Raw genomic sequence first — 19,960 nt, 5'->3', positions numbered from 1 at the left:
CGTGGCTCCGGCGGTCACCATTATTAAGACTCATGATCATACAGAGTGATGGGAGTAAATGACAGTGGCATCATATGGGGTATCAAACGCCCTGTATTTTACGTCCGACCCTAGATTCTTATCACAAATTGAATTATATATACATAGAGCCAGGTTATTACCTTCCCCTCTATAACCTCCATCAACAAGCTCCTCACGGTTTCTGATTAGCTCACAGCACCAAAGCAGCCATAGCTCCAAGGACCAACGGGACACCCGTAACGGCAGCCCTGACAGCACCACCCGCACTGAAAGAGGTCTTCAATGACGTTGGTGGTGCCACAGTCGTAGCTGGCAGCGTTGTTGGCACACTTGGTGCTACGGTCGGCGTCACAGACTCCGTCACAGGTGTGACAACGACGGAAGGTAGGATGTGAGAATTCTGGTGCTTGACGATGTGAGTGGCGTTGGCGCCTTCGTGGTGAACCAGGTGTGCGGAGAGGTGTTTACCGGTGGCGAAGGGTTTGGCAACGTGGTCCTTGGTATGAGTGTGAACCTTGGTGTGGGTCTTGGACTCGCCTGTTGCGTAAATCTTGATGGTGTTGGAAGTGTTCTTGGTGTGGTGCTTCTCGAGTTCAACGGTGCCTGTTGGTTCTTGAACCTGCCCATCCGAGGCTTGCTTCACAGACTTTGCTGATTCCTTTACGGATTTCGCTGACTCTTTCACAGCTTTCTTTGACGGTGTAGGTGTGGCTGCCGGTGTTGATGAGGAAGAGGTACTTATGGAGTTTGAGACGCCGAATTGATCTGACCATTGGAAGTCGCCGGTATCTGCAATAATCTTGAGGCCGTAATTGTGGTTTCCATCTGGCACGAGATCCGTTGCAGGGGTCCAGACGAATGAGCCAGTGTTAGGGGTGTGGTCCACGATACAGCCGATCTCCTTGATGTCGAGAGAGTCGCCCTGGCAGAGGACGAGGGAGACGGAGGTTCCGGTGTTGTTCTTCCAGCGGATAGTATACGGCGTGCCCCCTGGCACGATGTCATGGAGGCCAGGAAGGTTGATTGCATTGCAATTGGGGGTTGGGTCACTCTTTGCTTGTTGAGCACAGACATCGGTAGCTGAGATGAGTCCTGCATGAGCCAGAATGGCCAGAGTCGCAAGTGTAACACGCATTGTTTTGCTTAGAGAGTCGAAATTTGGAGGGTTTGAGCGTTATAAAGAGAGAAAACTAGATATAATGAGCGTGTGGAGACCGGAAGAGACACGGGTTGCCAAAGAGCGACTTGGGTGAAGGAAGCAATGACTGTAGGACGACAGCGAGGCGGTGAATAAAGCAGACAAAATAGGAGGTGCGCCTTGTGCGCCGTGTGCGCCGTTCATGCGAGATATTAGAAGTTCATTTCCAGGTCGTATTCAGTCAGATTTCAGGAGGCCCACAAATTAAAAACATGAAACGCTCGCTCAAGGCAAAACCCGTTGGGTTATGCAGCTCTGCAAGTACAATTGTTTGTTGCAAGCGAACTGTAAAAGGTTTACTCAGCCTCTCGGGGCGGCACAGACCATCGCACCCCGTATTCATGCAAGGCTGGTCCAGCCGATCGAACCATTCTTCTCGAGGGTTTCAAGTCCATTCAGTGAATGTTGACACGTCCGCTCTGTGATGTTGACTTCGCCTCGAAGATGCACGAGTTACTGTCGCCAGCTGTCTTCCGCAATGGTGCCTCTGCACTTGTGGCAGATCTCATGGCATCTGGGGGCGCAGAAACATGTGCGCTGACGGCGCACCGTGGCACCACAATGGTCGACCTCCCGGTGTGCTATCTTTGGAAATGAATCTTTTGGGTTCTTGATAAGGTCCACTCGTGAATGATTCATCTTCTGCCGGAACCTGGTTTGTGGACCAAGCCTGCTATTCATCGCCGTTGGTGTCTAGATGTCCATGCGTGAGCGCGAGAGGAATGACAACTAGACCGATGCAGAGGACGGCGAAGCAAGTGGCAATGGAGACTTGAGCGCGCCTCGAACGTGGTTTCGGCAATCTAAGTCGCTGTTGCTGGATCTTCCCTAGAGCGACGTCTTTGTAAGTGGGCAGAGGTTCGGCCATGTCTTGTTCCATGTAGGACGGCGGTCTGGAGAGGGAGCTAGTACTTGAAGGAGGAGGCAGATGTGCAGCTTCCAAATCAGCCAGGGGTGTATTTTGAGAAGCCATGGTCCAGGTGTGCGTGTGAGAGCGTAGGGAAGTCACACGAGAATATGGCTTGCGAGAAGAGAATTGGTAGACGGCAGTATCAACAATGGCAAGTGTTCGTAATGCGCTTCCTCTGATGTCTCTGGTAAGAACAGCAGTCTGCTCATAATATGTGTGTATCTGCAGGATTCACAGTCAGCCTACCTATTCGTAAGCAACTTCGGCCGCATGGCTGCGCCTCAGTGGTATGCGTCGTGCCCGTATTCAGCACTTTGATGCACTTCGCAACTTCGATTCCGCGATTAAGATTCCTCATCTTTCAAGAGTTGCCCTTTTGAAAGATTTTGTTGCATGGTCCTTTTTCGCTGACGTCCATTGCGTCATCGGCTTCGGCAAAACGGAGAACCGTATCGTTGACAATCCTGAACAAGGAACCATTGGCTACCAGACAGCCGCAAGCCCATCGGCGATCCCAAAAGATGCTGAGACTCATCAGTGCCACGCCCTCGCCCTACGCTCGCAAAGTGAGGATCGCTCTCACGGAGAAGAGAATCCCATTCGAGCTCCTCACGGAAGTGCCATGGGACAGTACCACACAGACCCCTCAATACAACCCCCTCGAGAAGCTACCGGTCTTGATCCTTGACAACGGCAAATCCGTATACGAAAGCCACTATATTTTGGAGTTCATCGAAGCAAAGTATACCGATGTAATGCAGCTGCTGCCAAGAAATGATGTAGATGGCGCGCTCTTTGCCAAACAGGTCGAAGTCGTGGCCGATGGTATTTGCGATGCGCTGGTGCTCTTGTTCTTTGAACAACAAAGGGAAGACGGCAAGCGGAGCGAGGAGTGGATGGCACGGCAGCGAAGGAAGGTAGATGGCGGACTGAAGGCGCTTGCAGCTTGGATTGGCGACAAGAAATTCTTCGTCAACGACACCTTTGGACTGGCAGATATTGCAGCGGGATCGGTCCTTGGCTACTTGAAAGTCAGGTTTCCTGAGCATTCATGGAGGGAGACCTACCCTCATTTAGCGAGATACAGCGAGGACCTGGAGGAAAGGCAGAGCTTCAAGGATACGGTTCCCAGGCCGCAGACGATTAGTGACAAAATCGTCTAGGCTATTAAAGGGGGCTCATTCATAGCTGGAGACCGTCTGTGGCAAACTGATGCAAACACTACTGAAACATTGCGTGAATTGGCGTTGGTTGTTCCCTAGGTAAACATTGAAGCCTTGTGACCGAGAGTCAAGATAGTATTGCACGCTGGTGTTCACTCATGTTGGAGATTGATGTTTGGCTCTTGTGCTCGCCACGCGTATTGACCTTGGGTCAGAGATAGACTCGGGTTGGACGCCGCACAGTAAGATTGTGCATAATAAAGCAGAATGTGATTTGCAGGCCAGAAGATAACAAAACCAGTAATAAAGTAGGCCGACATGACAACTACATTGATCCTGATTCGCGTGATTTTGAGTTTCATCTGTACAGACGCCATCTCATGGCACAGTCTTATTATTCTTCCAAGCACTGTCAATCATATCAGGTCTCATAACTTGAACAGCTTGAGCTCTCACAAAGACTTTCCAATGCTGTCTGAGAACTCCACAAACCGACATGAGAGTTGAGAGAAGAAATGGACTTTATTCCTGGAGAAAGTTCTTCGCTACAGATCTAGCAATCGCTTTACTCGTAGATATTACCGGTTCCGACATCAAGAATAACAGGCGCGTAGAACAGCGTTGTGACTATCTCGAGATATTACCTACCTACCTAATTGAGTTTCGGTCAGTCCAAACTAATCCGGATCAGTTCAGACCACGGACAGACCACGGACCGTGTAGATAGCTTCGATTCGGATCAACCATTGAGAGCACTGCGTAAGCTCAACGGTGCCATACAAGCACCAAGTCTTACTCAGCCTCAAGGCCATTGTGTTGGTCTGACATTACGGCGCTGTTCTGGATTTAAGCGAAGGTCAGCTAACGTTTTTGGCGACCTTTTTATTCCTTTTTCCCCTCCCATTGAAGCCAAAGGTTTCCTGAAAACTTTCAATCAGAAAGCAGTACTGTGAAATCCCAAGTTCAACTAAGGATGTTTTCCCCAGCAGCCGAACAAGTAGACCGGGCGTCGTTGCTCATCAAAGACCTATCTTCTCTCCAAACATCCCTCCTAGAGACCGGCGACAGCACGCGTCAAGAGATGATAGCGAAAGCGAGAGCCTTAATCAGTACTCTGGAAGCACCTATGGAGTCAATCTTATGGATGGGCTGGGCTGAGCCAGCCAGAACGGCCACTATCCGGATAAGCATTGACATAGGCTTATTCGAAAAGCTAGCAGCAGATGACGGGAAGGCAAAGAATAGCCAGCAGCTCGCCGATGCTACCAAGACGGATTCTGCTTTAATTGGTGAGTGACTACCAGTGTGTCTCCCCGATTTCAGAAAAAATGGTCGAGTGGAGGGTTCATCTCGGACTCATGGGGGTTGAGGACGTGAGTTCCTCTGAGACCTTTAGAGGCAGGCCTTGGTGAAGCCAATGAATGCTTCCTCTTGCAAGACTTGAGCCCCCAAGTTGTCGTAGTGCTGGAATGATCTGAAGTAAGTGCCGAGGACTGACAAGATTCCCTCATCGCCCAGGGCGCATGCTCAAACACCTCGCCAGCATGTTCATCATCCGTGAAACCCTCCAAGACACATACGCCCCAACCGCCCTCTCCAATGCACTCACAGACCAAATCTTCTACGACGGCGTAATCTTCACCTTTGACGCTCAACTCCCCTCCCACGCCCGTCTGCCCGCCTATCTCCGCAGCACGAACCACATCATCCCCACAGACGACAGCGTCTTCAAATACAGCCATAAGAGCGAATTAGGAATCTTCGAATGGATCGCAGCCGATCCGCGCATGCAGACGGCTTTCCAGAACCACATGGCTGGTTACAGCATGGGGCGGCCTCACTGGATGGACGATGGGTTCTATCCCGTGACCGAGCGCTTGAGGGGAGTGGGGGAGGGGGAGGTGTTGATTGTGGATGTGGGTGGAGCGACGGGACATGATTTGGCGGAATTCCACGACAAAGCGCCTACCATGTCTGGGAGATTGATCCTGCAAGATCAAGCCCAGGCCATCTCCTCGATTCAGGAGGGCGATCGGCCAGGTATAGAATGCACAGTGCATGATTTCTTCACGCCGCAGCCGGTCAGGGGCGCGAAAGCTTATTACATGCACTCGGTCCTGCACGATTGGAGCGATGACAACGCGCGCAAGATACTCACGCAACTCAAAGAAGCGCTGAAACCGGAACATTCGAAGATCTTGATTAATGAGAACGTGGTCGGTGATCGAGACGCTGACTGGAAGATTACGAGCCTAGATTGGACCATGATGGTATGCCTTGGGAGTTGCGAACGAACAGAGACGCAGTGGCGAGATCTGGTGGGGAGTGTGGGCTTGAAGATTAGTGGTATCTGGAAGGGGGAGGGGGCAACGGAGAGTTTGATTGAGGTTGTGTTGGCGGATGATGCGTAGATGAGTATGCTGGCTGCGAAAGGCCACACTCTTAGAGTAGAGTTGTTTTGAGTTACCCTCGTCAGTTTGTTAGAAACTCTGTAGTGTAGAGTGAACCCACGAACCCTCTCACCATGTATCAAATCTGATTCACTTTTGCTGTTGACTGTTGTTTACGCCTCAACTTTGGTGTGGGAACTTAGAGAAAGTGGCGTGCATTAGCGTCGATACCCACCATCGAATTTCCCCTGATTTCTGAAACAAACACAAGCAGCGCCAAACGGCCAAATCTTCAACACCAACAGATCAAAATGAAGCTGTCACTCAATTCGCTGCCACGACATGCAGAAACCGCGTCTGGCAAAATCTCAATCATGGCTAAGGGTTTGTGACGACCACCGAGTCCGCCTACTGGACTTCTAAGAGGGATTGCCTTTCGCCTCCAATCGCGTTACAAGTGACTATTCACGTCGAGGAATGGAGGACAAATATATACAAGCATGCATTCCACACATGCACATCCGTTGCCCGATGGACGTACTACATCGAGTCAAGCAATTGGCTCGTCACATAGCTATAGCGCAATAACATCACCAACGACGCTGGCTTCGCAACAGCAGAACGAAGGCCTGAGTCACCAGACTAGGCGACTACATTTACGCAATGCTGGATTCAGAGGAGCGATCTTTCCTACTCGGCGCATAAGTCCGCTATTTACAACATCATCCACCGCGGTTGAGTCCATCAGTCGCCAGGTCAGCAACGAGAATAGCTCCTTGAGCGCAGAGAAGAGATCAATGTACGGCGAAGATCTACCACCGAGCCCGGTGAATATCCTGCAAGAGATACAGAAGTCCACAAGAAAGAAGCGCTCATCGCCAAGACCAGGTTTTGGTGCCATTTTTCAAGACAACACTCAGACGGGGGAAATGAATGGAGCTAGTGAGACATCTTGGTACGCGGAAGGAAGTCGCAACTGCTCTCCGGCGGCCTCGGCCGCAACTCCGGTCAACATGATGAAGCTAAGGGAAGGATCTGGGAACCAGAAGACTCCTCCAGCACCGCTCAGTTCCCCATTGACGAAGCAAGTAAAGGGTCGGAATCTCAAACGCATCAATCTTCGATCAGCCAGCTCCGAGGCTTCAACATACATTGAGCATCTCGAGTCTCAATTAGCTTCTGTCAACGCGAAACTCGACTCCCTCACGTCACCTAACACGAACAAGCTCCGCTCCGCAAAGTTGAGGGCACTTACTGTTGACAATCGGAATTTACGTCAGGATCTTTCAGCTTGGGAGAAGCAATTCGCCGTCAGAGTCCAAGAAGAGAGGGACCAGCGTCTAGAGGTTGAGATGGAGTTGAGAATACGTCTGCGGACGCTGGAAAATGACATGGAGTTGAAGGATGCAAGAATAGCAGAGCTGGAGTGGGAGGTCGAGAGCATGCGAGTCAAAGTTGGGGATGCAGAAGGTCTCGAAGAAGTGAACATCGGTCTGGAGAAAAGGATAGAGATTTTGGCGAACCTTCTTGTTCAATCACCGAACAAGCTTGACATGTGCTCCGCAGCAACATCTCCAGTCCGAGCTGACCCAATCAAACGGACATCAAGGCCAAAGTCTATGCTTCCAAAGATTCCTTCGCCATCTGGAGGCGTACGGCTGTCACTGTCTACGGTTTCGGAGTCTGCATTCTGGCAGCCCAGCAACATTGAATCGTCACCGAGCGTTGTGGAGTCGCCCGAGGACGCTGTGCAGGATGTTGATGGACAATGTTTACAGTCGCCCTCTTATGAGGAAGGCGTGCGATCGCCTGACTACAGAAGGCAGTCTAGGCAGTCTGGATCTGAAAGTCGATCGAGAACATCAGGTTCCTTCCGCTCTGCGCCATCATCTGCATCAAGACCGAACTCGTTCCGGTCAAGCGGTTCTTTTGGTCCAGCATCATGGGGTTTGCCACATCTCGCTGACGTCGACGCCAGATCAGCCAACAAGCAGCGAAAGATGCGCAAATTTCCCTCTGGTTCAGTCTCTCTCCGACCTCTGATCTTACCTACCGCAACTATCGTACCTCCGTTACCTGTATCTGCCCCTATCTACCCATCAATAGAAGCTACTGCGAGACAAGACATCTCGGAAGTCTCGCTCGATCCAACTACGTCCTTTCTATCCAAACCCGTCGATAGCTCACCAACCACTACCCCTGATCGACCTGGGCGTCATCGCTCGACGTCTTGGGCACAAGAGCAGACATTAAAGGCTTTAGAGGGCAGGTTCGTGGATGTGGAACACCTGGACGACGAACAAATTTCTCCCTCGGTCGTCCCGAAATCTGAGGAGAAGCTTTTTGGATTTGGAGAAGTCCCATCAGAAGATCATAAAAGACGGTCACGGCCAAAGAGCCTTCGGAAAGAGCTTGAAGAAGCCGAAATCGAGCAGGCTGGGCAAGCACAAGCTTTGGCCTCCCCCGAGCTATTCGAGGATGGTTTGATACCTGTTGATATGGAAGAGAGTCCCGAAGAGAGCCCCGAATCCGGCCAAAGCATGGTGGGCATTGACCCAACCCCTTCAAAGGCACCTGCAGAGGCCGCATTTCCAAAGCAGACACGCCTACTCATAGAATCGGAGGATATTCTGAAGCGAGAGAAAAAGCCAAGCCCACCTACATACGCATCATCCCAACCAGTCAAAGCTCTCCCATCAACTCTCCTCACCACTCAGCACGCTTTCGGCATCTTCTCCCGCCTCACAAACCTCATTTCCCAAACGAAACAAGACCCTCTTGTCCTCGCACGGCGGCTCCTCTTCAACGCATGGACACAGGGATCCAAGCGGCTGGGTGGCATAGGATGGTGGCTCTTAGGTCTGGTTTATGGAACTCGATGGCGTAAACGGAAACGCACGGCTGACAGCGGAACAGTTGAGCCAACAACTACACAGGACTTTGACTGGCATCATTTTACGGCTGAAGCGAGCAGGAGTAGGGCCGCTGAGCACTACTTCAGAGACTACGGGGCCTGCCATCAGAGAATGGACTCCTGGCGTTCTCCGCCACATGCCTCAGCTCAACAATTGCCTTCGAGCAATATCATACCGCCATCTACACCCTCTCCCAAACCGAGAAAGCAAGCCCACTTCTTTCCCTGCAATGACTGCGTCGAACCTTCATCCCGCCGCACGCTCCGTCTCTGGTTCCAATTCTCACTCACCATCGTCCTCGCCGTCGGCATGGCCATCAAAGACGGTCCCGCAAGTCTACTATGCGAAGACCTCGACCCCCGTCTTCCATATCACGCGCACGAGTCGCTGCCGCAAGCAACCCAAAACCCGAAGACTCATTGGCATGAACGCGAACCATTGCTGCAAGCGCACCGATCAAGGTCAAGGCACCAGAGTGGCGATGGAGATGCACTCGTCGTCGACCACTCAGACGGCACATCCCCGCCTTCGAGGATCAACAGCCTCCAGTCCAACGGCATAGACTCCGGCTACGGCAGCATCACGTTCGCCGAGACGTTGGGACCGGCAGACTTCGAGGCCATCTGCTGAGGGGTGTGTTTTTTTTTTCCCGAGGTTTCGCTCAGGCGCTCAAACACTACTTCTTTCTTCTTTCTTCTTTCTTCTATGAACATATTCTCTTGGCACGGCGTTCGCGAGGGCGTCAGCGAGGCAGCATTGACGTTTTCCGGCTATGGCTTTTGGCCCGGAGCGGGCGGCGCTTTTTCTTGTCTGCTTGTTTGCTACCGCGTGCCCGTTTTTGGGAGTACCTATACCCGTTCCGAGAAGCTGTCGTGTCCGTATAGCGTCATGGTTATGATTACGGTGCTTATGTATGCATAGACTTGAGCGGAGTTTACTTCTAAAGAGAATTTTTCTTGGTGCGGAAATGACCGAAACGTCGTCATCGTCAAAGGCTTGCGCGATCACTTTTTGATTTATTGTTTTCCGTAGCCGATCAACTACCAACGTAGCGTACAGTGAAATCTCCACCCATGCTTTCAAAAAAAAAAAAAAAGGCTCGATGGCGCCACGCATGCTGGGGTATATATTTTTTCCGCTAAATAACGATTGGCTGAAAGCGAACATGCGAATTCCTCACGTGGGTATCATAATGACGGTGAATGGTGGTAACAACAGCGCAGATGCTCGAGCTAAAATGATGTGGAGGCATGGCTGGATATGTTGGGTGCAAGTGTGGGCGAAATGGGAGAGCCAGGTAACGAAGGTGATGGTGATGCCGAGGGTGCTTTTGGTGGGGGAAGTCGAGTTGACGGTCCGTAATTTACAAGATACGTCCAAAACATGTCGGTCTCGTGATTGCCTTCTCTAGGAGTCGCACTGGCCCGGATAAGCCCTGCTCGTGGGCGGGTTGGGGAAGAGGCCGGCCGCGGTCAGATTCTGCAAGTGCCATTCCGGTGCGCTTTCGGTCCTCCAGGTCCAGAAGATCCACCCCGTGTGCTGCTCGTAGGCGTCGAGCTGGGCGTCAATGAAGTGCTTAAGATTGTCCTGGTCGTCGGAACTCAGGGCCGCGACCGTGCCTGTGGCTTTGCCGGCACAGGAGCCGACGTAACTGGAGCCGGAATTGGCGAGGCTGCCGTCATAGCGGGCTCCTTTTCCGAGGCCGTTGAGCCATTGGGCGCAGTCGGTTTGCGCACCGGTCCATTCGCCGACAATGGTCCACTTGTCGGTTCCGGCGAGTTGTGGGCCGAGAGCGCAGGCGGCGGAGACGTGGTCCGAGGGGCTCATGGCGACTTGAGCTGGCGAGAAGACTTGATATTGATGAGTGTCGAGAATCACATTCTGGTCGCCCGACGAGGCTGGGGTCATGAAGCCGTTCCAGTAGGTGTCGATGTTTTGGAAAGCGTCATGGATGCAGGTTGCGTAGTTGCCGCTGGCTCCGGTCACGGTCTTGTAGCCGGACTGGTAGAAGGTCTTAAGCTCGTCGAGGTTGAGAGAGCCACCAAGAGGCTCATTGAGGAGCTCAATTGCCGTGACGACGTCAGTGTCACCGGAATAGTGCTGAGCGAGGTTTTGAAGCGCGGTGATGGTCTGGTTAACCGTATCTCCTTGCTGCCAATCCACAGGCCCGTAGCGGCCACTGTTGTCGAAGCCATTCTGCGATCCAGGCGCTCCATGAAGATCAAGCAAGATTTTGAGATTAGCAGTTCGAGCCCAGCCAATGGCCTGATCCAAGACATCCAATTGGCCTTGGACGTACGGGTCGCCCTCTAAGGGAGCAACCGCCCAGTATCCGATGGGAATCCGAACATGGTTGAGGCCATTCTGGCCGATTTGGGTAAAGTCATCTTCAGTGATCCAGGTGTTCCAGTGGTTCGTCAGAGCAGCAGATGCAGCGTCCTTGCCGAGGGTTTGAGTGTAGGTGTACTCATCGACGACGGTCATGCTCGTGGCCCAGGGCTGAAAGATGGAGGGAGTGATCCATGGCTCGAGCACGAACCAGCCACCCAGGTTCACGCCACGGACTTTGTCATTCTGGTAGTCGAAGGCCACATCACGCTTGCCGAGGCGGCTGTTGACTGGTCAGTGAGATTGCTTAGGCAAGGGACATGGGGTAATTTACAAGGTGAGAGGGGCAGATTGCACGGTACCCAGCAAGATGGTGGCAAGGGCAGAGAGGTGGAGGAAGGTATCGCCGCTCAACATGGTGGTTATTGGAGTGTTCTTGATTGAGATCTTTGTCGCTGGTAGATGTAGGTTAGGTGATCAAGTGAGGTTTGTTTGCAGGTTGATGCCATTCACGTTTTTAGAGGAACTAGGAGGAATGTGGAATGCAACAAAGATTTTCTTTAGGGGGCAAAACAAAGAAAGCGGGTGATTCTCATTCTCCTTATATATGATGAATGAGGAAATTGGGACCTTCCGTGTAGGTTTGGAAACAGCAAAGGTGGTCACACCGCAACTACCCATGGCCAAAGGATTCATTTTTGGGGATTCAGATGCACATGCCCAATGACCAATGACGCACCGACGGTGCGTTTTGAATTTCCTACAACCATCCAATACCCCTCGAGCGTATAAAAGTGAGACCCGTTTCCGGCGCGTACTAGGCGGAAATAGGGGGCACATGCATGCGGGGGGCAGCCAATACTAGGGACGGGCTTCAGGGTTGAAAGTGACAATGACAATTTGAAATGAAGAACATGAAATTAATAATAATAATAATAATATTAGTATTATTATGCTATGCGATGCGATGCGATGCGATGCACGGTGATTCGGTGACGACGATGATTTGTGGAAGATCAGCAGCAAGGGGCAAGCAGGGTGGTCATGAGCAAGGAAAACCATTTTTCTCTTCCTCGGGTACCCCGCAAAAGCCACCCGCTGCGCCAAGAAAAGATCCGTGTCAGATCCCCGATCCCGTTGCTTTGTGGTTTCAATGTTTTAGGTACTCGTACCTAATGTATCTGGTGCTTTGTTTCTGTCCCATTCAAAGCGCACAGGCGCCACAGTGTACCTCCTCGTGTTGTCGCATAGTAAGTTATTGCGCGCTCTGACACCTCTCAACCACTCTCTCAATTGTACCTACCTAGTGTGAACCAAAACCGGAACCAAGTAGGAACCGGAAAATCAGGCATAGGGGAAGACTTTGCATGTCTCGGTCCGATTGGTGCCCACCTTCATCGCTATTGTCGTCCCCCCCCCCTCTCCGCTTTGTCACAAGCTTACACGCGCAAGTGCATGAGATCGCACGAGATCGCCCGAACATGCTGCTCTACCTAGATGCTTCTTCGTGATTGGATTATCTGACGCTTGGATGTCGCCAGGTCACTCAACAAGTCAAAGCATGGTCACCGGTCAGCTCCGTCAGCTTACCAAGGAACGTCAGAGCCACACCGCGCAGCTCTTGGTTGTCTACTTGAGCAAATAAGATGCGTGTCCGACCTGCCGAATGGGGCCCCGGCATGTGCCGTGGAGGATTTCCGCGGTCGTGGAAATGACTGCATGCTTCCACGGACTACTCGGCAAAAACTGCACTTCCTGGCGTGAGCTCTGAACATTACAGCGAGGCGTTGTGCTAGGGTGCTCATGGACTCTGCAATGGCCAAACGATGACGCGCATCTGCCATGGGTGTTACCAGAGATCTGAAAAGCATGGTGGAAAGCCCTGCCAGGGCGGTACACTAGATCATCTCGCAGTGATTCAAGCTGCCACGACAAGTTCTTGGCATTGTAAAGATCTTCCGAATTTCGCCCCGATCGAATGATTGCACGCCTTCATCGTTGTTTAGTGCGGTCTTCCTTCCCTCCATCAGCCCCAAACTTCCCCTCAATCAGTACCAAGGTTCCCCTTCAGCATTCTAAGCAACCCCTCACCAGTGCCAAAGCCCTCCGACAGCAGCTCCGTTCCTCCTGCGATACGTAATGTGGCTTCGTACCAGATCTTCCCCTCTCACGAACGCAGCCCCAACCTCCCACGCTCATCCTCCGACAGCCAGACCTCATTCTCGTCCTCCCCGTCCCTCACCATCTTGCCATGCAGCCTCACAGATGACCCATCTCCCATGATCATGACCGCAAGCATGATCCTGTTCTCGTTGTCGTCCTTCACCGTGTGTTTGGCGTTGAGATCGGGACCTCTGTCTGTGAAGTTCCACATGGAGATCCGCACGCTCTGAACGCCTCCACTGCCTCCCCTCAAGCTGCCACCGACCGGTTTGAAGTCGTCGAAGAGCTTGATCGATGGGTGGTAGACGCATTCGAACTCGGCCTGGACATCCTGCCAATGGAAGGCGACGATGCAGAACCATCCAGTGCTGTCTCTTTCGGGCGGCACGTCGTATCTGATGTACACGTTTCCGTTCAGTGAGTACTCGTGGCGATTCGAGTAGACGATCTTGTAGATCGTATCGACGGTCTTGGGATCTTGTGGGGAGTGAGCGGGGTCCTTAGAAGGGTACTCTAGAGGTGTGACTGAGGAGAAGCTTTTCTTTGGTTGAGTGGTTCCTCTGCTGGTTTGATCATCGATGATTATGTGTTCTCGCAAGGATGAACCAGGCTGCGCTGAGTATTCTTTCGGACGCATGGCTGAGGAATGCTTGCTTTCAATGAAGCTTTGCCTTGCTTGAGCGAGACTTTGTACTCAGTGAGGCTTAGCTCTGATGGGGTTCAAAGAGTATTCAAAGAGAGGTCCTTGATTGGTTGTTGGGAAAAGTCTTTGGGTGAGACTTTGCTCGCCGAAGTGGAAGAGATCTTCTTGTGCAATTTGCTGTACTGGTATGAGGAGGAAGATGAAAAATTGAAGAAGAAGATGCTCCGGACGCCTAAGCAAAGATGATGGCGGCAAACGCGTGTAGACGGAACATGGCGTATCTCCCTTTATTGTTTATATTTGTATCAGCCGCGTTATTCATCAGTGTCTGGCGTCTGCTTTATAAGCTTATCTTGGCCGCTGTATTCACTTTCCTGGGTAATTCCTAGCAACAGTGGAGAGAGTGTTTACCTTTATCTCTAGCAGTATTCACTTCTCGGGTAGATGTCTAGTCTTCACAGTCGATCGCTTCACGACTGGAACAATGGCCGCAATTTGCCCTGAGTCTCCGGTATTTGTTCTACCATTTCTAAACCCTAATTGGTTCACAGCCGGACAAGAGTATGGAATCATCAGAAGCATGGGTCGAAACAAAGTCACTCCAATCTGCAGCTTACATTGTTCGTACAGATCCGCAATCGAGGTCAAAGCAAACTTGCTACTGACGCCAGTCATTTGCAATCATGGTGAATTGGTCAGCCCCGATGCGCAGCAACTGCCAGAAAGTGTAGCTTTCGTCGAATGAGAAGCTCGCGATAGTGGTCACGAACTTCCTGCAACGTCTCCCTGTACCTCTGTACCTCACCATTTCGACCTCTTCGTCTCATTGGCTATCTCTGAATCAAGGAGCATAATTTCATTGTCGCAGTTATGGCGCTTATCCCATGATTTCAACATCTCGCACTCCAAACGCCCGCAACATCTTCAGATCCTCAAGTTCACACCAGAGCTTCGACGTTCAGATATGTCGTCGACATGGCAAATTCTGAAAGTACGATTAACTTGCTTCTGCCAAGCGCCAAGGCCTGGGCCTGGGCCCGAGGGGAAGCCGGCAAGATGTGCCGCTGAAGGAACCCGGAGAGCACTGCCAGAGTCGCAGCACACAGATTGACTACAACATATCCTTACTTTACCTTCTTTTAACCTTCCTAAAATTTGAAACTAAAAATTGTTTCATATTCTTCAAAGCTAGGTATTAATTCCATGCGCTCAGCTCCTCACATCATTTGAGCGAGGTGCATATTTAATTTGGACCCAGCATCTTATCACGCAAACCCATTGGCTACCATCCCCACATCGAGTCCACAATGACAACAAACGGTCATAGTCATGGCACACACGCCTCTAATCATTCCTCCAACCATGTCGTTCCCCTTCTAATCAACGGCAAAGAAGTCACCAACGAAACTACCTTCGATGTAGTCTCCCCCGTATCAGGCAAACTAATCTGGAAGGGTTCCTCAGTCTCCAAACGGCAAGCCATTGAAGCCGTCGAAGCGGCCCAGGCTGCTTTTCCAGCATGGTCCAAGACGAAACCCTCATTCAGGCGAGATATCCTACTCAAGGCGAGCGATATACTCAAGAGCCGCGGTGAAGAAGTCTGCGAGTACATGGACATTGAAACTGGATCTACTAAGGCAATGTCCACATACTTCAATGTACCCGCCAGCATTGAGCAATTGAGAGATGTAGCCGGCAGGATCGTGACCGTTACCGGCAACATTCCTGTCTGTGCCGAAGAAGGTAAGAGCGCTCTCATGTACAAGGAACCGTACGGCGTCGTCTTTGGCATAGCTCCATGGTGAGTCCCCTCTTTCACTCGCCTGCGAGTATCCCTTTCTTGTCTTCCCAAAGCTCCCATTTCCTCACAGAATCCTCAGGAATTCCCCCTTCATTCTCGGCTTCCGCGCCATATCTTATGCTCTCGCCGCCGGCAACACCTGCGTCCTTAAAGGTTCTGAGATGTCCCCACGCTGCTTCTGGGCCATCGGCTCCATCCTCAAGGCCGCCGGCCTCCCAGACGGTGTTCTGAACGTTATTTTCCATCGTCCACAAGACGCTGCGGAGGTGACGAGTGCGATCATTGAGCATCCTTTCGTGAAGAAGATCAACTTCACGGGCAGTACTGCTACCGGGAGTATCGTTGCAGCTCAAGCTGGGAAATTTCTGAAGCCAGTGCTCATGGAGCTCGGTGGGAAGGCGCCAGCTATTGTTCTTGAGGATGCTAACCTTGAAAAAGCCGCAGAGGGCTGTGCGGTGGGTGCGTTTCTGCATAGTGGGCAGATTTGCATGTCTACTGAACGCATTCTCGTTCATTCTTCTATCGCTGAGAAGTTTCGTGAAGCTCTGAAAGCCGCCATGGAGAAAATATACGGCAAAGAGTCATCGGCTCCCATCCTCGTGAATGCACCGCCGGTGCAGAAGAACAAGAAACTCGTGGAGCAAGCGCTTTCGAAAGGCGCCAAAATCCTGACTGGAGACCTGAATGCGAAAGAGCATTCGGATACTCGCATGAGGCCGATTGTCGTCGACGGTGTCACAAAGGATATGGATCTGTACCAAATCGAATCCTTTGGACCGACCGTGTCGCTGATCGTGGTCGAGAGCGAAGAAGAAGCGATTGAGATTGCGAATGATACTGAATATGGCCTCACCTCTGCTGTTTTCACCGAGGACTTGGCAGCTGGGCTGAGAGTTGCCAAGCAGATCGAGACCGGGTACCTATCCCCTTTCAATCTTTCATACAGTCTTTAGATGAGGCAGAACGGTGCCGGTAAATAGTCGAAGCTGACGATGACAGTGCGGTACACATTAACAACATGACCGTTCACGACGAGAGCAATCTACCTCACGGCGGTGCCAAGAAGAGCGGATGGGGGAGATTCAATGGCAGTGCGGGCATCGAGGAGTTTTTGAGGATCAAGTGCGTTACCTGGTCGGACTGAATATTCGCATCTCGGTCCTATATCGTACGGCCTTTCCATTCCCTTATGATACATAATGCTATACACGGAGACATGTCCAATGAACCTACAAACCTCATTCATGCCTTTGACATCTGCCATGACCTTCGTCTCTCGGCGCTCCCGGCATCATCTCCTCGCCTCTGCCCCACACGGTCCCAATCCTGCCCCCACGGACAAAGCCCCTCCACCAAAAGTCCCGACAATGCTCCGAGTATAACGGCACACATTCCGTATCCGTGTTTCTTTATAACAAGTCCACGTTGCCAAGACCTTGAGATATGTAAAGTACGCCATTGTTGGGAAGATTGAAGCGCGCTTCGGGTTGAAAGTGACATTTTCCTTGAAAGTACCCGCGTTCCAAGGCAAGAGATGTAGACGTTCAATGGCAATCCGACACGAATCTTGTTGCTATTGAAAAAAAGCCTTTGGAAGCCTGTAAATGCCAGACCCAAAAAAAACCGTAAGAATTTGAAGCCTTCGTATCAGCCAAAACCACTAGCCAAAGTGAAGACGAGAATCCGCGTGACGGGGCTCGCTCCTCAACGGCCGGGTGGGGTACACTATTACCTTAGATACACTTTTTCCCAGTGAAAAGAAACCATCACAAGAGCCGCCACAGCCAGCCACAAAGTCTCCTCCGCATCCCGAAACAGCCGTGCGCGAACCTAGCCTCCGCAGCCGACGGCATCTTCTTCTTCTTCTTCCGACTATGCTCCAGAGTTTCTCGACCATTCCTTGGGTTGAGTGCCTTTGTGACCTCTGCACCTTATCCACAGGAAAGCAAAAACCGTGGCGGATGAACCTTTTGAGTCAAGAAAACACACACCACGTGGGCCCGCACATCGAGAATGTCCTACGATCGAGGGTGGGAAGCGAGCGCAGGAGCCACGGACCGAACACGTGGTGGGTGGGCCTGACCCGACAACGTTCCCATGTGGAGGTCCTGTGCGCACCCACTCGGGTTTCGGACTGGGAGGTATAGGACGGTGGTCGCGGGCGTGGGGCTAGGCCGATATCAAACCGTCGAGTTGAGATCGCTCACGGATGCGTTCGAGGGGGTATAAGTATTCGTTACCCTCCGGTAGAGCTTGTCGTTTGTCCCATCTACCTTACCTCTTCTTACATTCCTCACCCCCAGCGTCATTCTCGATCCGGCAGAACAAAGGTGTTTTTTTCGGCGTCAGACACTCACCATGAAGCTCGAATTCTTCTTCATCCTCGCACTATCCGCCGCCATCGGCTCAGTATCCGCAGCGCCTGCGCCGGCGGAAGCGGGTCCGGGGTCTATAGGTGGTGCGTGTGCTTGAACTCCTGGGGGCCCTTGGCGCGTCGTTGCTGACTGGCGCAGACTCTTGCGGCTCTTTCTTCGATTGTGAGGCGGGCACGTTTTGCTTTCGGGGGAGATGCGTTTGAGGAGCTCTTGGTTTGGTGGTTCACACTCGAGATGATCAAGTTTCTGGGTAGCTGACATGGTTAGATGGTTTGATAGTGTTCCGTCGGACATGCTGGCGATATTCATGGTTCTGAGCCGGGAGGAAACCTTGTGAAACGGATTGTATAGGGCAGACAAAGTTTATACAAGGGATAGAAGTGGAGACATTGATACCTCATGATACAAACAATAGAAACCTTCATAACATTCTTCCTGAACAGAAGTGATCGTCGTGCCAAAAGTTCCGACCATCTCAAATGTCTTGCTTTTTCATTTTTTTGCGTTGTCTAGTGCTGCAGCCTTTGTGCACAGTTCGCCTGTTAATCGTCACTTGTCGTCGGATCCCATGCGCAAGGCGAGTATTCCGTAGTGTGCAGCAACTTCATGTCCTCTGCCGTCAGTTCGAAGTCGTAGACATTGGCATTCTCCTCAATCCTTGAGTGCGTCACGGACTTGGGCAATGGCACAAACCCCTGCGTAGAACATCAGTCACTCCAACTTAAGTCTAGCCGTTGAAAAGCTCCCACCTTCTGCAAACTCCACCTCACCAACACCTGCGCCGGCGTCTTCCCATACTTTTCCCCCAACGCTTGCAAGACTTTCTCCTCGAATCTTTGGCCCCGCACTATCGGGCAATAAGCCTCGATAACCACTCCCTTCTTCTGGCACCACTCTACGATGTCAGGCCTTGTAAGCCAAGGATGCAATTCCCACTGCCCAACACTGATCTCTCCGCCTTGGCCCTTGCCGTACTGTCCTTCGAGTTCTTTGATATAAGACTCCAACTCGTCGAGATGGTGAACGCCATAGTTGGAGACGCCGATGGAGCGGATGAGTCCGGCGCGTTTTGCTTCGACAAGAGCGAGCCAGGTGCCATTGCGGGCCGCAGTGCCGCCGTAAGGGGCGTGGATTAGGTACCTTTCAGGGCAATCAGAGGAGATCAGTACCCAGATGTAGTACGGTACTAGAAGCATTCTTACAGATCAATGTAATCTAATCCGGTCTGTTTGAAGCTCGATTCTATTGATGCTTTGGTCTGCTCATAGCCCATTGATCGAGGGGGAACTTTCGAGGTGAAGAAGATCTCGCCTCGAGGGATCTTGCACTTCTTCATGGCGTCTGCACAAGGCTGCTCGTTACGGTAAACCCTTGCTGAATCTGAACGTGATGTATGTTAGCGCGGAGTCTCCGATGGAAATCGAGCAGGGAAGCCTACCGACATGTCGATAGCCAGCCTTGAATGCGTGCAGGGTGACATCTTCTGCCACGTCGGCAGGTCTGATTGTGTACAATCAGTAGAAGTTAGATCAATGAGGCAGAGGTTGTACGTTTGATAGACCTGTCAATCATGGCATCAGCTCTTGTTTTGAATTTCACTTCAAAAAGCCCCAAACAATCCAATTTCAAAGACATCAAGATTCAAGCTGACAAGGCAACTTGTATAAAAGAGCACTTGCTTACTCCGTAACCTAACGCTGGAATGTCATAGCCTGAGAGCATTTTATATTTCGAGTTGATGTTCAGATCTGCCATCTTGGCCGATGCAAAGCTACGATGTTTAGGAAATTGTCGATGAAGATGGCTGAGCCTTGCTACTGCTTTCCTCATTACAGGAAATTGTCAACGAATATATATACCCGTCCTTTGTGCTTCATTCGAGGACAGAAAGGAGACGATGCTTGATTGATTACATCATACTTCCCTGAAGTCTTGCCCTAGTGGCCGACTATGCGAATTACATAATCTATCTAATCCTTTCGGTCAATTATATGGTCTCAAATAAATGAGGTTATATAAGTTATCGTTATGGTTCTATATTTTGTTATACTTG

General features: G+C 51.4%; 10 protein-coding genes across 10 annotated transcripts; 4 read left to right on the top strand and 6 right to left on the bottom strand.

Moving 5' to 3' along the window:
- Window positions 1–211: 211 nt before the first annotated feature.
- On the bottom strand, window positions 212–1,156 carry HO173_008485 (uncharacterized protein; the record flags this gene model as incomplete). The annotated part of the gene is made up of 1 exon (XM_037310385.1): window positions 212–1,156. One exon carries the CDS (start codon window positions 1,154–1,156, stop codon window positions 212–214), a length of 945 nt encoding a protein of 314 aa, XP_037162618.1.
- A 736-nt stretch (window positions 1,157–1,892) lies between these two features.
- HO173_008484 (uncharacterized protein) lies at window positions 1,893–2,401 on the bottom strand (the record flags this gene model as incomplete). The annotated part of the gene is made up of 2 exons (XM_037310384.1): window positions 1,893–2,304; window positions 2,376–2,401. The coding sequence occupies 2 exons, from the start codon at window positions 2,399–2,401 to the stop codon at window positions 1,893–1,895; spliced, it is 438 nt and encodes a 145-aa protein (XP_037162617.1).
- Window positions 2,402–2,650: 249 nt separating this feature from the next.
- HO173_008483 (uncharacterized protein) lies at window positions 2,651–3,292 on the top strand (the record flags this gene model as incomplete). Its single annotated transcript, XM_037310383.1, has 1 exon — window positions 2,651–3,292. The coding sequence occupies one exon, from the start codon at window positions 2,651–2,653 to the stop codon at window positions 3,290–3,292; it is 642 nt and encodes a 213-aa protein (XP_037162616.1).
- A 973-nt stretch (window positions 3,293–4,265) lies between these two features.
- On the top strand, window positions 4,266–5,703 carry HO173_008482 (uncharacterized protein; the record flags this gene model as incomplete). The annotated part of the gene is made up of 2 exons (XM_037310382.1): window positions 4,266–4,581; window positions 4,811–5,703. 2 exons carry the CDS (start codon window positions 4,266–4,268, stop codon window positions 5,701–5,703), a joined length of 1,209 nt encoding a protein of 402 aa, XP_037162615.1.
- A 479-nt stretch (window positions 5,704–6,182) lies between these two features.
- Window positions 6,183–9,227, top strand: HO173_008481 (uncharacterized protein; the record flags this gene model as incomplete). Its single annotated transcript, XM_037310381.1, has 1 exon — window positions 6,183–9,227. The coding sequence occupies one exon, from the start codon at window positions 6,183–6,185 to the stop codon at window positions 9,225–9,227; it is 3,045 nt and encodes a 1,014-aa protein (XP_037162614.1).
- Window positions 9,228–10,004: 777 nt separating this feature from the next.
- On the bottom strand, window positions 10,005–11,621 carry HO173_008480 (uncharacterized protein; the record flags this gene model as incomplete). Its single annotated transcript, XM_037310380.1, has 3 exons — window positions 10,005–11,208; window positions 11,260–11,380; window positions 11,594–11,621. 3 exons carry the CDS (start codon window positions 11,619–11,621, stop codon window positions 10,005–10,007), a joined length of 1,353 nt encoding a protein of 450 aa, XP_037162613.1.
- A 1,471-nt stretch (window positions 11,622–13,092) lies between these two features.
- On the bottom strand, window positions 13,093–13,725 carry HO173_008479 (uncharacterized protein; the record flags this gene model as incomplete). The annotated part of the gene is made up of 1 exon (XM_037310379.1): window positions 13,093–13,725. The coding sequence occupies one exon, from the start codon at window positions 13,723–13,725 to the stop codon at window positions 13,093–13,095; it is 633 nt and encodes a 210-aa protein (XP_037162612.1).
- Window positions 13,726–15,038: 1,313 nt separating this feature from the next.
- HO173_008478 (uncharacterized protein) lies at window positions 15,039–16,676 on the top strand (the record flags this gene model as incomplete). The annotated part of the gene is made up of 3 exons (XM_037310378.1): window positions 15,039–15,532; window positions 15,612–16,448; window positions 16,532–16,676. 3 exons carry the CDS (start codon window positions 15,039–15,041, stop codon window positions 16,674–16,676), a joined length of 1,476 nt encoding a protein of 491 aa, XP_037162611.1.
- A 1,201-nt stretch (window positions 16,677–17,877) lies between these two features.
- HO173_008477 (uncharacterized protein) lies at window positions 17,878–18,216 on the bottom strand (the record flags this gene model as incomplete). Its single annotated transcript, XM_037310377.1, has 1 exon — window positions 17,878–18,216. One exon carries the CDS (start codon window positions 18,214–18,216, stop codon window positions 17,878–17,880), a length of 339 nt encoding a protein of 112 aa, XP_037162610.1.
- A 233-nt stretch (window positions 18,217–18,449) lies between these two features.
- Window positions 18,450–19,662, bottom strand: HO173_008476 (uncharacterized protein; the record flags this gene model as incomplete). The annotated part of the gene is made up of 6 exons (XM_037310376.1): window positions 18,450–18,602; window positions 18,657–19,047; window positions 19,110–19,287; window positions 19,346–19,407; window positions 19,458–19,468; window positions 19,591–19,662. The coding sequence occupies 6 exons, from the start codon at window positions 19,660–19,662 to the stop codon at window positions 18,450–18,452; spliced, it is 867 nt and encodes a 288-aa protein (XP_037162609.1).
- Between the last annotated feature and the right edge of the window lie 298 nt (window positions 19,663–19,960).

This window comes from Letharia columbiana (genome assembly GCF_014066305.1).
Source record: "Letharia columbiana isolate WasteWater2 chromosome Unknown Sc0000032_s0, whole genome shotgun sequence".
Classification (NCBI taxonomy): domain Eukaryota; kingdom Fungi; phylum Ascomycota; class Lecanoromycetes; order Lecanorales; family Parmeliaceae; genus Letharia; species Letharia columbiana.
This window is presented reverse-complemented; position numbering and strand designations above follow the sequence as displayed.